Source organism: Prionailurus bengalensis, chromosome B1 (assembly GCF_016509475.1).
Source record: "Prionailurus bengalensis isolate Pbe53 chromosome B1, Fcat_Pben_1.1_paternal_pri, whole genome shotgun sequence".
NCBI classification, from domain to species: domain Eukaryota; kingdom Metazoa; phylum Chordata; class Mammalia; order Carnivora; family Felidae; genus Prionailurus; species Prionailurus bengalensis.
The window spans coordinates 133,070,419-133,085,200 of record NC_057344.1 but is presented as its reverse complement, the minus strand read 5'-3'; the positions used below and the strand labels follow the sequence as shown (position 1 = coordinate 133,085,200).

Genomic DNA, 14,782 nt, shown 5'->3' with positions numbered 1-14,782 from the left:
TTCACTCTTATGTGGATCCTGAGAAACTTAACAGGAACCCATGGGGGAGGGGAAGGAAAAAAAAAAAAAAGAGGTTAGAGTGGGAGAGAGCCAAAGCATAAGAGACTGTTAAAAACTGAGAACAAACTGAGGGTTGATGGGGGGTGGGAGGGAGGAGAGGGTGGGTGATGGGTATTGAGGAGGGCACCTTTTGGGATGAGCACTGGGTGTTGTATGGAAACCAATTTGACAATAAATTTCATATATTAAAAAAAAATAAAAAATAATTGGCTAAAGTAAGATGATTTTATAAATATAAATTGTTAAATGGCAATCAAAACCAATTTCACCATAAAATATCAATATCAACAGGAGAAAACATTAGGTACAAAAATTAGTTCATTTCAGAAGTACTAATGCACTGGTATTTCTAACGTAGTATATTTCTTTTTTTTACCTAGCTTTATTGAGACATAATTGACATATAACATTGTGTGAGTTCAAAGTGTGCAGTATATTGCTTTGATACATCTATACTTATTCATTTTACAACTGGAAGTTTGAACCCTTTGACCAATATCTTCCCATTTCCCCCACTCCCTGACAACCACCATTCTACTTTCTGTTTCTGAGTTCAGCTTTAGATATCACTTTAGATAAGTGGTATCATACATATTTTTCTTTCTCTGAATTATTTGACTTAGGATAAGGCCCATCCCTGCTGTCGCAAATGGCAGGATCTCCTTCTCTCTCATGGCTGAATTATATTCCAGTGTTTATATACATCTTCTTTATCTATTCATCCATCCAGGATGCTTAAGTTGTTTTCTTGTCTTGGCTTTTGTAAATAATGCTGCATTAAACAGGGGGATGCTGACATCTCTTTGAGATAGTGATTTAATTTCCTTTGAAGTGAATATATTTATTCAGATGAATATATTTTTTAATATAGCAAGAAGTGGGATTGCTAGATCATATGGTAGTTCTGTTTTTAATTTTTTGAGGAACCTCCATACTGTTTCCCGTGGTGGCTGCACCAATTAACATTCCCACCTGCAGTGTACAAAGGTTCCCTTTTCTCTGTATCCATGCCAACACTTATCTTTTGTTTTTTTGATGACAGCCATTCTAACAAGTATGAGGTGATATTTCACTGTGTAGCTTTGAGCTGCATTTCCCTGATGATTATGGATGTTGACCATCTTTTCATGTACCCGTTGGCCATCTGTATGTCTTCTTTGGAAAAACATCTATTCAGTTCCTCTGCCCATTTTTAAAATTAGATTGTTTTGTTTGATCAGTGGCATGTGTTCTGTATATATTTTAGACATTAATTTCTTATGAAATATACAATTTGCAAGTATTTTCTCCCATTTCATAGGTTGCCTTTTTATTTTATTGTTGTTTCTTTTGCTGTGTAGAAACTTTGTAGTTTAGTTTTTGGTAGTCCCACTTACTTATTTTTGGTTTTGTTGCTTGTGCTTTTGTTGTCATATCCAAAAAAATCATTGCCAAGACCAATGTCCAGGAGCTTTCCCCTTAGGTTTTATTCTAGGAGTTTTATGGTCTTATGTTTAAGTCTTTAATCCATTTCAAGTAAATTTTTCTGACTGGTATACGATAGGGGTCCAATTTCATTCTTCTGAATATGGTCATCCAGTTGCCCCAATATTTATTGAAAAGACTATCCTTTCCCCATTGAGTTTTCTTGGCTCCTTTGTCAAATGTTAGTTGACCATTTTTGTGAGGTTTTATTTCTGGTCTCTTGATTCTTTTCCATTGGTTTATGAGTCTATTTTTATGCCAGTACCATTACTATAGCTTTATAGTATAGTTGTAAATCTGGAGTTGTGAGGCCTCCAGTTTTGTTCTTCTTTCTCAGGACTGCTTTGACTATTCAATCTTTTGTGGTTTCATATAAATTTTAAGACTGTTTTTCTTAACTCTGTGAAAAATGCCTTTGGAATTTGGAGAGGGATTACATCTTATCTATAGATAACTTTAGGTTCTATAGACATTTTAACAATATTAATTCTTCTTTATTTTAAATTTATTTATTTTGAGAGAGACAGAGAGGGCACAAGTTGGAGAGAGGCAGGGAGAGAGGGAGACAGACAATCCCAAGCAGCTTCCATACTGCCAGTGAGGAGCCCAATATGGGGCTTGAACTCATGAAACTGTGAGATGGTGACGTGAGCTGAAACCCAAGCGTTGGACACTTAATTGACTGAGTCACCCAGGTGCCCTGATATTAATTCTTCTAATCCATAAAGAAAGGCTATATTTCCATTTATTTGTGTTTTCTTCAATTTCTTTCATCAAAGTCTTACAGTTTTTGGTGTACAGGTCTTTCACCTCCTTGATTAAATTTATTCATAAGCAATTTCATTGTTTTTGATGCTATGGTGAATTGCTAATTGGAGTCTTAAGAAGACAAATAAGAATCATGAGGAGTCAGGTATTTTTTCATTTACATTTTATTTTTTTAAATTTATTTTTATTAAAAAATTTTTTTAATGTTTATATGTTTTTGAGAAAGAGAACGTGAGCATGAGTTGGGGAGGGGCAGAGAGAGAGAGAGACAGAGAATTCTAAGCACTGTCAGCACAAAGCCCAATGTGGGGCTTGAGCCCACAAACCATGAGATCATGACCAGAGCTGAAGTTGGACGCTTAACCAACTGAACCACCCAGGTGACCCATACATATATTTTTAAAGTAATGCATATAAGGAAAATGTTTGGCAGAAAATAATTGGGAATTTTTTTTAATTTTATTTTTAATTTTTAAAAATTTACATCCAAATTAGTTAGCATATAGTGAAACAATGATTTCAGGGTAGATTCCTTAATACCCATTACCTATTTAGCCTATCCCCCTCCCACAACCCCTCCAGTAACCCTCAGTTTGTTCTCCATATTTATGAGTCTCTTCTGTTTTGTCCCCCTCCCTGTTTTTATATTATTTTTGTTTCCCTTCCCTTATGTTCATCTGTTTTGTCTCTTAAAGTCTTCATATGAGTGAAGTCCTATGATTTTTGTCTTTCTCTGACTAATTTCACTTAGCATAATACGCTCCAGTTCCATCCACGTAGTTGCAATATAATTGGGAATTTTGATAAGGAAGAAACTTTATGAGACTGAAGATATTTTGCAATGTACTTCTTTCATTAAGAAAAAGTACACATCAAAATCTGTAGGCTTATCCCATTTTTCATTCTTGATAATGGTTGTGTGTTTTTTTTCCTTTTACAAAGTCTTACCAGAAAGTTTTTTAAAGAACCAATCTTTTTACTTGTTGATCCTCTCCCCTGTACGTGTTATTTACTTCCTTAATTTATATTCTTAGATTCTTTATTTCCTGTCTTCTATCTTTTGGATTAATTTGATATGATAGAGGCTTATTTAGAGCATTGATTTTCCAGAATTGCTTCCTTTGGAAAGCCTTCTTAAACCCCTTAAGTCCTTCTCCAATCAGAAATTGTATCCTCCATGCCTGACTACTTGTTTTTATCTACTAGACTACGGGTTGGTAATCAAACCCATGGGTAGCTTCATATTTTTGTAAATAAAGTTTTATTGGAACATACCCACACTTGTTTTCATATTGTCTAAGGGTGTTTTGTGCTACAAAATGGAAGAGTTGACTAGCACCAGATATTGTATGGTCCCAAGTTCAAATATTTACTGTTTGGATTTAAGAAAGAGTTTGCTGACTACTGTACTAGACTTAAGCTATGTGTCAGCAAGGACACTTTTTAGCTATGTTTTGTCTCACACCTGACAAGTAGTATGTGAAAAATTAATATTAATCAATGGAGAAAGGGCTGAATTTATCAAAAGTTCCTTGGATTTTTTATGGTGCCTTTTTTAAATGTTTATTTATTATTATTTTTTTATTTAAACAAAAATTTTTTTAACGTTTATTTATTTTTGAGACAGAGAGAGACAGAGCATAAATGGGGGAGGGTCAGAGAGAGGGAGACACAGAATCTGAAACAGGCTCCAGGCTCTGAGCTGTCAGCACAGAGCCTGATGCGGGGCTCGCACTCATGGACCGCGAGATAATGACCTGAGCCGAAGTTGGACGCTTAGCCAACTGAGCCACCCAAGCACCTCTAAATGTTTATTTATTTTTGAGAGAGAGAGAGAACGAGTGGGTAAGGGGCAGAGAGAAAGGGAGACAGAGGTTATGAAGTGGGCCCTGGGCTGACAGCAGAGAGCCCAATATGAGGCTCAAACTCATGAACTGTGAGATCATGGCCTGAGCCAAAGTTGGATGGTCAACCAACTGAGCCACCCAGGCACCCCTTTATGGTGATTTATTCTCAAGATCTAGAAATTGTTTCTAGTAAACCTGTACCCTAAGAATTGTTTTACTAACCTCCACTGCCAACATCTGCTATCTTTTACAGTATTTATGAAAATTAGGTAAATTATATATCAAAAAATGGAAGTTTTATAGAACTCTGTTTCATCATTGACAAATGCATTGGGTTTATAGAGCTTTAATCATATAATAGCCATATTATATTTATATATATTATATAACATATATAATATATATTGTATACATATATAATATATATGTAATATATATATAAAATCACTTATTGATAGAAAATAAAACTAACAAGTCATGTTTTCTTTAAGGTAAATAAAGCTAGGTGTCGACTACCAGAAGATACTTTCAACATAAACGAACTCTTCTATTTGCTGAACTTTCATGAAGACAGAAAAAGACTGTTCCTTAGGGATAACAACCTAGTAAGAGTAATATTTTTCCTTCTGAAAATTTTCATTCTTTTATAGGAGGACATATTAATAGCTATGTAGGTATCTCTTTGATAAATCAAGATTTGAAAATTTCTTCACTGCAATGCTAAATTGCTAAATTAGATGATCATTTTTTTAGAAATACATTTTCTTAGAAATTTTTTCTAGATAATTTGAATTCTTAAAAACAGATTCCAAAAAGTATAGAGCAAAACAATTTACAGTGATGAGGTAAAGGGAAAAAGTTTTCCCCCCTTTTAATTGTTAAAACTATTACCTCTTTCTATTTTTTAGATACCTGCGGAAAACCTCAGTCCCATTATTTTCAGTGATTTTCCATTTATTTTTAATTTGCCATCCAAAATTAAATTATTACAAGCTGAGTCCTATTTAAAAATAATGGTATGTATGCTCTACTTTTTTTTATTATGTAAAATTACTAACATATACAAAATAGAGATAATGGTGTAGTGAGCCCTATCACAAAATTTCAGAAGTCATTAACATTTTGCTGCACTTCCCCATTTCTGACTTGTTGTTTTTTAGTTGTTACTATTTTAGCTGAAGTATTTTAAAGCAAATCCCAGGCCCAATTTTCTTTCACCTCTCCATACTTCAGTGCATCCTTTCTGGTTGTTTCACTCTTATTCATGCTGAGATTCTTCAGTGGGTTCAGGTGGTGACCACATGATTCTTCCATTTTAATGCTTCCCATTAATTGCTTTATTTATTTATTTATTTATTTATCTTATTTATTTATTTATTTATTTATTTATTTTTGAGAGAGAGAGAGAGAGAGCACAAAAGCAGGTGAGAGAGGCAGAGGGGAAGAGAGAGAGAGAGAGAGAGAGAGAGAGAGAGAGAAAGAGAGAGAGAGAGAGAATATCTTAAGCAGCCTGATACTCAATGTGGAGCCTGACATGGGGCTTGATCCATGACCCAGAGATCATGACCCGAGCCAAAATCAAGAGTTGGACATTTAACTGACTGAGCCACCCAGGTGCCCCCGCCCCTGCGTCAACATTTTATTTAATAATTCTATCCATTGTTTTGGTTGAAGTTTGCACAATGGCATTATTTCTAATCTTATCATTACTTCCAAAGTTACTGACTAAATTCTGTAAAGAACTTTTCCTCATCAACCAGGGCCACTTGGCTACATTCACACAGGAAAGTGGAATGATGCTTAATCCTTTTTCTTTAATTATTAAATGTTGCCAGGGGTGCCTGGGTGGCTCAGATCATGATCTCACAGTTTGTGGGTTCAAGCCCCACATCGGGCTCTGTGTTGACAGGTTGGAGCCTGGAGCCTGCTTCAGATTCTGTGTCTCCCTCTCTCTGCCCCTCCCCCACTTGCATTCTCTCTCTCTCTCTCTCTCTCTCTCTCTCTCAAAAATAAACATTAAAAAACTGTTTAAAGGGGCGCCTGGGTGGCGCAGTCGGTTAAGCGTCCGACTTCAGCCAGGTCACGATCTCGCGGTCCGTGAGTTCGAGCCCCGCGTCAGGCTCTGGGCTGATGGCTCAGAGCCTGGAGCCTGTTTCTGATTCTGTGTCTCCCTCTCTCTCTGCCCCTCCCCCGTTCATGCTCTGTCTCTCTCTGTCCCAAAAATAAAATAAACGTTGAAAAAAAAAAATTAAAAAAAAACTGTTTAAAAATGATTTTTAAAAAAGGATCATGTTTACTACAAATGAGATAGCTTGTAATTATTTAGCTGTACCTCCATGGTGACTAATTCCTTGTATATAATTCCGAGATGCCATGGTTTCACAGATTCTGTGATCTCTTTGTTTTTCACAATGTAGTGTAGATTATGATGCCCTTTTTTCTTAAATAATTATAGTATGAGTATATACAGCAGTAGTAGGCATAAGTATATGCTATGCAGACTATGTTTATTTGAAATATTAAACACTTCCTAGTGTTCCTATGAGATTCCTAAAATATTTATTTTTTTAGGGCTTAAAACAGAAAGAATACCTGGATTGGGGGCAAGTGAATCTGCCAGAAAAGGATGGACACCCTACATTTACACTTAGAGTCAGACGAAGTCATCTAGCTGAAGATGCTCTGCTTCAGTTAAGCCAAGTTGAAGACACTGACCTCTGTAAATTATTAGTGGTACAGTAAAAGTCTCATTGGACATTTTTATTAATGTGAAAGGGGAACATTTATATAATGTAGTAAAGGAGGAGCCTGCCTTTGCAACTATGGTTATCAGCTGTATGGTTTTCCACAATCCGGGGTGCCTGGCTGGCTCAGTCCGTACAGCATGAAACTCTTCATCTTGGAGTTGTAAGACTGAGCACCACACCAGGCACAGAGATCCCTTAATTAAAAATTAGAAAAAAAATTGCTTACCCTTTAGAGAAAAGCTATGGGATGTTTAATTGAATATTGGGATTAGGTGTTAACTATTCATTACCTATGACTACAAAATGGCTGCATAGTGAACCATCCCAAAGCTTAATTACTTAAAATAACAATAACTTATTATAGAGATCTGAAATTCAACTAAGGATCTGCTGATTTAGATCGAATTCATTTGGGTGGCTTTATTGATTTTTGTCTGCACTTGTTTACATATTTGGGAGTTGGCTAGATATTGGATGATCTAGGCTAGATTAAGCTTGGCTGGGACAGTTTGGATCTGCTTCCTGTGCTTTTCATCTTCCTGGGACCAACAAGAATAATATTCTTCTCACTTCAGTGCCAGAGGTACAAGTTAGCAAGCCTAATAACACAACTAAACTTGCTTTAGTCAAAGCAAGTTACATGGCTGAACCCAAGTCAAGGGCGATGAAATATACTCAGCTTCTTTAATGGGAGAAACTGCAGAGTTACATGCAACAGATATGGATCGAGGAGGGGTACAGAATTTGGGCTATTAATGCCATTGACAAGCAGCTGGTAGAATAGATACTTTTCCTACTTTTTGGCTCTAGTTTTATTTTATTTTTAAGGTTTATTTATTTAAAAAATTTTTTTAAAATATTTATTCAATTTTGAAAGGCGAAGAGACAGAGCATGAGCAGGGAAGGGGCAGAGAGAGAGGGAGACATAGGATCTGAAGCAGCTCCACACTCTGAGCTGTCAGCACAGAGCCCGACGTGGGGCTCGAACTCACAGACCGAGAGATCATGACCTGAGCTGAAGTCGGAAGCTTAACCAACTGAGCCACCCAGGTGCCTCAAGGTTTATTTATTTATTTTGAGAGAGAGAGAGAGAGAGAGACAGAGACAGAGACAGAGAGACAGAGACAGAGACACAGAGAGAGGGAGAGAAAGAGAATCCCAAGCAGACTGCACTGACAGTTTGAACCTGACACGGGGCTCAAACTCATAAACCGTGAGATCACGACTTGAGCTGAAATCAAGAGTTGGAGGCTTAACTGAGTGGGCCACCCAGGTGCCCCCGGCTCTGGTTTTAGTCACAGAGTTTCTACTGTATTGGTTCTAATTCTAATCATCTTTCACTTCATCCTTTTGGGTACCTGTAGGGTTTTTACTGTGTTGGAGCTCAGATCATTTGCCCTGTTGAGGACATAGAATGAGTAACTTTTTAAATGAAAGTTGGACTCTGTACAGAAGGGAGTAGATTTTCCTGGTATGAGAGGATAACTTAGGCTCTCAGAGGGGAAGCCAGAACCTGGAGGGTAGCACTCAGACAGGAGAGGGATATTTTCCACCGTGGGACTAAATGGAAAACAAAGAAGCTATTTTATAGGCCAGACTTTCTAGTTGTGTATCTCCCTCTGTATCTACTTTCTTTTAAATTTTGATTATGAGGAAATCAATAGAAAATTATTCTGCCCACAGGAGATGACAAAGAGGTAGGAAGCTGAGCTTCAAGACAGAGCCAATCAAAATACAGACTCCTAACAAGGCAAGGTTGTTGAGGCCACTTGTGAGTGGGTCCTGACCACAGTGAAGGCAGACTTGCCAGTGTTCAGCGAGTAGAAATTAGCAAATTGGAAGTAAGCTTAATTTATTATTGGGATATCCAGATGGAACACAACGTGAGCCGTTGGAGATGAGATGATGGTCTGTGGCCAAGGAGTTGGTTCATCGAAGTGGCAGAGATAAGATCTTCCGGGCGAAGGAAGGAGAAAGTGAATGCTTAGTGAAGCTTATATTATAACGATAAAAAGAAATTAGCCAGGGAAGAAGTGGAAAAGTAGTTAGAAAGGTAGGTAGGAGGAAAACTGGGATAGTACTTAGCCACAGAGCCCCGACTTTAGAAAAGGACAATTTCTGCAGCACAACTTTTCTTTTAATAAAGCTAGAACAGTTTTGGCTTCTTAAATCTCATACTTGGGTAGGTTAAGCTGCCATACGTGTTCAGTGTCAAAGTGTTTAACTTGAAAATATCTTAAAAAATAGGGGCGCTTGAGTGGCTCAGTTGGTTAAACGTCTGACTCTTGATTTCGGCTCAGGTCATGATCTAGTGGTGTGTGCGTTTGAGCCCCACATCAGGCTCTGCACTGACAGTGAGAGGCCTGCTTGGGATTTTCTCTCTCCTCCTTTCTCTCTTTCTGCTCCTCCTCCACTTGCTCTCTCTCAAAATAAATAAATAAACTTAAAAAGAGAGAAAACATCTTAAAAAATAAATAAGGGGTGCGTGGCTGGCTTAGTTGGTAGAGCATGTGACTCTTGATCTCAGGGTTGTAAGTTTGAGTTCCACGTTGGGTGTACAGATTACTTAAAAATAAAATTAAAATAAATAATAGAACTGGAGGAAAAAAAAAGAAAGAAAAAGAAAAAAGGACAGTTCATAGTGACTTCCTACAGGAGGGCTATGGACAGTTAGGTCTGATGGTTCTTTCAAAGCTGCTAAACCCAGAAGGACTGGGAGGGCAATTTATCAGAAGTTTTTGTTTTGTTTTCTTTTCTTTTAAGTTTATTTATTTATTTTGAGAGAGAGAGAGAGAGAGAGAGAGAGAGAGAGAGAGAGAGAGAGAAATGGAGGAGCAGAGAAAGAGGGAGAGAGAGAATCCTAAGCAGGTTCTATGCTGTCAGTGCTGAGCCCAGCATGGGGCTTGATCTCACAAATGTGAGATCATGACCTGAGCTGAGATCAAGAGTCAGACGCTTAATGGACTGATCCATTCAGGCGCCCCAATTTATCAGAGTTTCTAATGAGGGGAGAGGCAGGAGAAACCAAATAGCTGTTGACTAGAGCCAGAGCTATAAAGTCTGAATGATGAGATGAAGGTAGACATTAAGGGAGAAGAATCAGAGAATTTAGTGTTCCAGGGACCTGAAGCATATCAAAATCTTGTTCAAGAATCTGGTCAACATAATTGGTGAATACTAAGTCTGGCTAGAATCCTCCTTTACTTAGTTCATATGACAGTGTAAAGGATTCACACACATACAATAATCTGACAATAAATAGGTTTGCGGCATCCGCTTGCTCAGCAGGAAATTGAGTGAGGTGTGGGATCGAAGGGGTGTGGGTTTCTAGGAATTCTGATGGCTGCAGGAGGTTTGAAACTTTTCCAGAAAGATCAAGGCATTGTATTTTAAAACTGAGCCCAGGAGTGTGTTCTCTTTCCTCAGATTGAATTTATTAAAGAAATTTGTTCTGTGGGAGAAGGGGTAAAATCTGAGTTCTTCCACTGCATATTTGAAGAGATGACCAAGACAGAATATGGAATGTTCATATATCCCGAAGAGGGTTCCTACATGTGGTTTCCTGTCAGCGTGAGTCTCTTATTTATTTTCTTACAGTTTTACGGAACAGAAAAAGTATACCATATACCGCAACATGAAACCATACATGATAATGTAAAATTAGATCATATAAACAGCCTTGCTACTCATGATCCAGAGCAGCAGCTCTAGCATCTCTTGGAGCTATTAGAACTTCAGGCCCCACCCCAGATCAGAGCATGTATTTTATAAGATCCCCAGGTGATTCTATGCACGTTAAATTTTTAAACAGCTTTTATGAAGTATAGTTGAGATTCAATGGACTATGATACATCCGGTATCTGATTTGATAAGTTTTGATATATGTATGCATATACCATGAAACTATTACCACAGTCAAAACAATGAACATATTCATCATCCCCCAAAATTTCTTATGCCATTCTTTCTAATGCCTTTCTAATGCCATTCTTCCCCCACTTGGTTCTCCCCACTCTCCTGCTGCATGCCCATGCAACCCCAACTACTCATCTGATTTCCGTCACTGTGGAGTAGTTTGAATTCTTAGAATTTTATATAAATTCTAAGATTTCTATTCCAGTGCCAGCCTTGATGTTAGCAGGTGAATGGCTTTGAGCCACTTACCTCATAGCCTCAATCTACGTGCCCTATTTACTTACAGTAATTGTGAGGCTAAATGTTACAAATGTATTTAGAGTGTTCAGGCTAGTGGTCTCTCGGCTGTATGGTAGTGATGGCCTACCAAGATGTGGCCAGTGTTTTCCCTCATCTCCGATTACCAAGTGTGGAGAGAAGAGTGAATCCAGTTTCATCAGGACTCTTCTTTCCACCCACCTTCACGGTCGACAGAATCAGTCACCTTCCCTGACCCATATGCTTGTCCTTGTCAGCACGCCTAGGCTGAGGGCAGTATCGTCCAAGGGGACACGCTTATATGACATGCCTAATGCACAATGAAAGTGCAGAGAAAGTGTGCTCTTCCTTCTGCAGAGTTGTTTTTCTACATGAATTTGAAGGCAAAGACTATGAAAGTAAATAATGAAAACCTTGGTTTATAAGGCTATCTGAGCAAATTTTTTTTATACCCCCATATGCTTTCAGTAACAGTAAGTGAATTCGTTTATTTACCTGAACTATCAATTTGTATGTTAACTTATGGAAGAAATTTAAATTGTATTAAAGCCTGTGTAAAACTTCAAACTTTATTTTCCTGAAGCCCATTTTGTTTCTAATTTGGGACTTTTAGAAAAGGGAACTGAAACCATTTTTTACTCATCTAATTATCCTTTTGGATTATTGATTACTTCTAATATATTATGGTTGCTTTTTTTTCTTTTCCTTTTCCAGCCTAAATTTGAGAAGAAGAGATATTTTCTCTTTGGGATGCTGTGTGGACTCTCCCTGTACAATTTAAATGTTGCCAACCTTCCTTTCCCACTGGCTCTCTTTAAGAAACTTCTAGACCAAAAGGCATCATTGCAAGATTTAAAAGAACTCAGTCCTCTTCTCGGAAAGTAAGTAAATGTTTTTCCAGGACTGTAATTAGTAAGTCTCAGTTGTTCAGGAATAAATGATGCTAATCACACACATACACACAGAGAAAAGGTCTTTAATTGCAATAAATGTATGCTCTTTTGATGAATTTGAATTTGAGCATGACTTATAATAAAGTACATGTTCAAAAATAAAGAAAAGCCAAATGTTCTTCTAATTATCAATCTAGAGCTCTGGCCTAGTCTCTTGAATTTATCTAGATGGAAACAGAACACAATATTCTTAATAAGAATAATGCATGCTATATGTATTTTAATAAATCATAGTCATATTTATTTAAATAAATCAGTGTGTCATCAACTTTATTTTTTGAGAATTGAAAAATACTTGTTCTAAGTTAAAAGGCAAACTAAATCTTGTAAGGAAAATACTGGCAACATATATGACAAAGGAGTAGTATCACTGATATATAAATATATATGTGTATATGTGTGTCATCATACATAAATATGTATGGATGAGTGTATGTATGTGTGTGTGTATGCATGTGTATGTGTGTGTGTGTGTGTGTGTGTGTGTATATATGGCTAATAAAAAATGAAAATATGTTCAACCTTATTAGTAATTGAAGAACTATAAATGAAAATGAGATCCTTTTTCTGCTTCCAGATTGACAAATGTTAAAAAGGTTTTCATAAAATATTGAGTTGGCAACAGATTGGGGAAAAGGATTCTCTTCTCATGTACTATTAGTGGAAAAAGAAACTGCCCAGATTTACACTGCCCTGGCCATCCAGAACAGAGTTTCTCAGCCTTGGTAACACTGACATTTTGGGCTAGATAAATCTTTATTGTGGAGGCTGATCTGAACATTAAAGATGTTTAACAGCTTATAGGGTTGCTACCCATTAGGTGCCAGTGGCAACCCGTTTGCTAACTGTAACAGCCAAAGAGGTTTCCAGATTTTGCCAAATGTCCTCTATGTCCAAAATCACCCCAGATTGAGAAACACTGGTCTACAGGAAGGGGCTCCTTTCTATAATTTCCATCAAGACACAGCAGTGTCTATGTGTTAGCAGTGACCCAACCAATCAAACTGTAAAAAGAGGTTAAATCTAGGAAGAGGAAGTGGGAAGATAAAGAGAGGGCATTTACCTGGCATTTTATACACTTCTATATTGTCAAAGATTTTTTCCATTAAACATTACTTTTGAAATTTTATAAGATTAGTAAATGTAACTTTAAAAACAAAATAAAATTAAAAATAACTTTTTAAATGAAAATTTTCATTAGGAATTTGCAAGAAATTCTAAATAATGAAGCTGATGACATTGGAGAAGAGCTTTACATATATTTTTCTGTGAGTACCAATGCAAACCAGATTATAGTTTAGCTTGAATCTGTTTTTTAGAAGAATTTTTACTATATTACCTTAAATAGGAGAATCCTTTGTTTTTGTTTTTATTTTCTGCCCTGCCCCTCTGGGCAGAAGGGTATTTTACTTCTGTACTGTAAGACTTTCCTCCCACCTGTTCCTCCTTTGATACCTTAGGTTTATATCCTCTCAAATAAGTGAAAATACAGCAATTATGCAATCGATGAGAACAATGTAAATAATTAAATGCTTAAGACAGTATACAACATATACTAGGGTAGGTTTTTTAAATTTTTATATGTATTTAAAAGGCTACTACACAAATAATTATTTAGCTCCCAGTTATTTAACATTTTATAGGGAAGAATGTACTGGTATAATGGTATTGTGGTTGTATTTGGGAGAAAGAATTTATTCTGCCTTTAGAAGTCCTTCTACTTGGACTAAGAATCAAATTGACATGAGACAGATTAACAGGAGAATATCAAATTTAATCTTGTACATACAGGGAAGCCATACAAACATGGAAATTCCAAAGGCAGGTAAAATGAGGTATATATGCCATTCTGACCTAAGGAAAAGGGTGCAGGTCCTCTATCTAAATTATTTTTAGACAGTTGAGGGGGAGGTAAAGAGGTTTTCCTGAGTCTGCTGGGGGGTTTTAAATTTTTGGTTTTGTGTCTGTGTGTGTGTGCTTCTGTAGGTTTTTTATTGCTTTTAACTCAGAAATAACCTTCATGCCAATGTGGCCCATCATGGGCAACTTGCCCATGGCCCCTGCAGTTGATTATTCAGACTTTTTTCATGTTTGGTACCTGAGTACATTTTGCTTACAGATACACTGGGACAAAAATGATGTCGATTTAATTCCAAATGGGATCTCTGTACCTGTGGACCAAACCAACAAGTAAGTTTTGAGACACAGAATACATATAAAATGTTTGTATCACTATAATTTAAAAAATAAAAAAAAATTATTATTTATTTTTGAGAGAGGGAAAGAGACAGAGCGTGAGTGGGGAGGGGCAGAGAGAAAGGGAAACAGAGAATTGGAAGCAGGTTCCAGGCTCTGAGGTGTCAGCACAGAGCCTGATGACATAGGGCCTGAACTCACAGACCGCAAGATCATGACCTGAGCTGGAGTCGGACGCTTAACTGAGTGAACCACCCAGGTGGGCCAATTTAAAATTTTTTTAAATATTTATTTTTGAGGGGCGCCTGGGTGGCTCAGTCGGTTGAGCTTCTGATTCTGGCTCAGGTTGTGATCTCGCAGTCTGAGTTCGAGCTCCACATCGGGCTCTGTGCCAACAGCTCAGAGCCTGGAGCCTGTTTCGGATTCTGTGTCTCCCTCTCTCTCTGACCCTCCCCCGTTCATGCTCTGTCTCTCTCTGTCTCAAAATAAAATAAATAAATAAACATTAAAAAAAATTTTTTTAATAAAAAAAATATATTTATTTTTGAGGGGGGGCTGGAGGGAGTGCAGAAAA

The 14,782-nt window shown here is 37.1% G+C and overlaps 1 protein-coding gene across 3 annotated transcripts in view; it reads left to right on the top strand.

Annotated features, from left to right (window-relative positions):
• HERC6 (HECT and RLD domain containing E3 ubiquitin protein ligase family member 6) overlaps window positions 1-14,782 on the top strand; it is a 63,166-nt gene that overhangs the window by 42,003 nt on the left and 6,381 nt on the right. For 2 of the 3 annotated variants that reach the window (XM_043572202.1, XM_043572201.1), the window contains exons 14-20: window positions 4,631-4,744; window positions 5,048-5,155; window positions 6,711-6,872; window positions 10,313-10,456; window positions 11,774-11,940; window positions 13,214-13,280; window positions 14,132-14,202. In XM_043572202.1, coding sequence (XP_043428137.1) covers window positions 4,631-4,744; window positions 5,048-5,155; window positions 6,711-6,872; window positions 10,313-10,456; window positions 11,774-11,940; window positions 13,214-13,280; window positions 14,132-14,202 — 833 coding nt within the window. The remainder of the gene's footprint in view (window positions 1-4,630; window positions 4,745-5,047; window positions 5,156-6,710; window positions 6,873-10,312; window positions 10,457-11,773; window positions 11,941-13,213; window positions 13,281-14,131; window positions 14,203-14,782) is intronic. The other variant, XM_043572203.1, reaches the window with a different exon arrangement.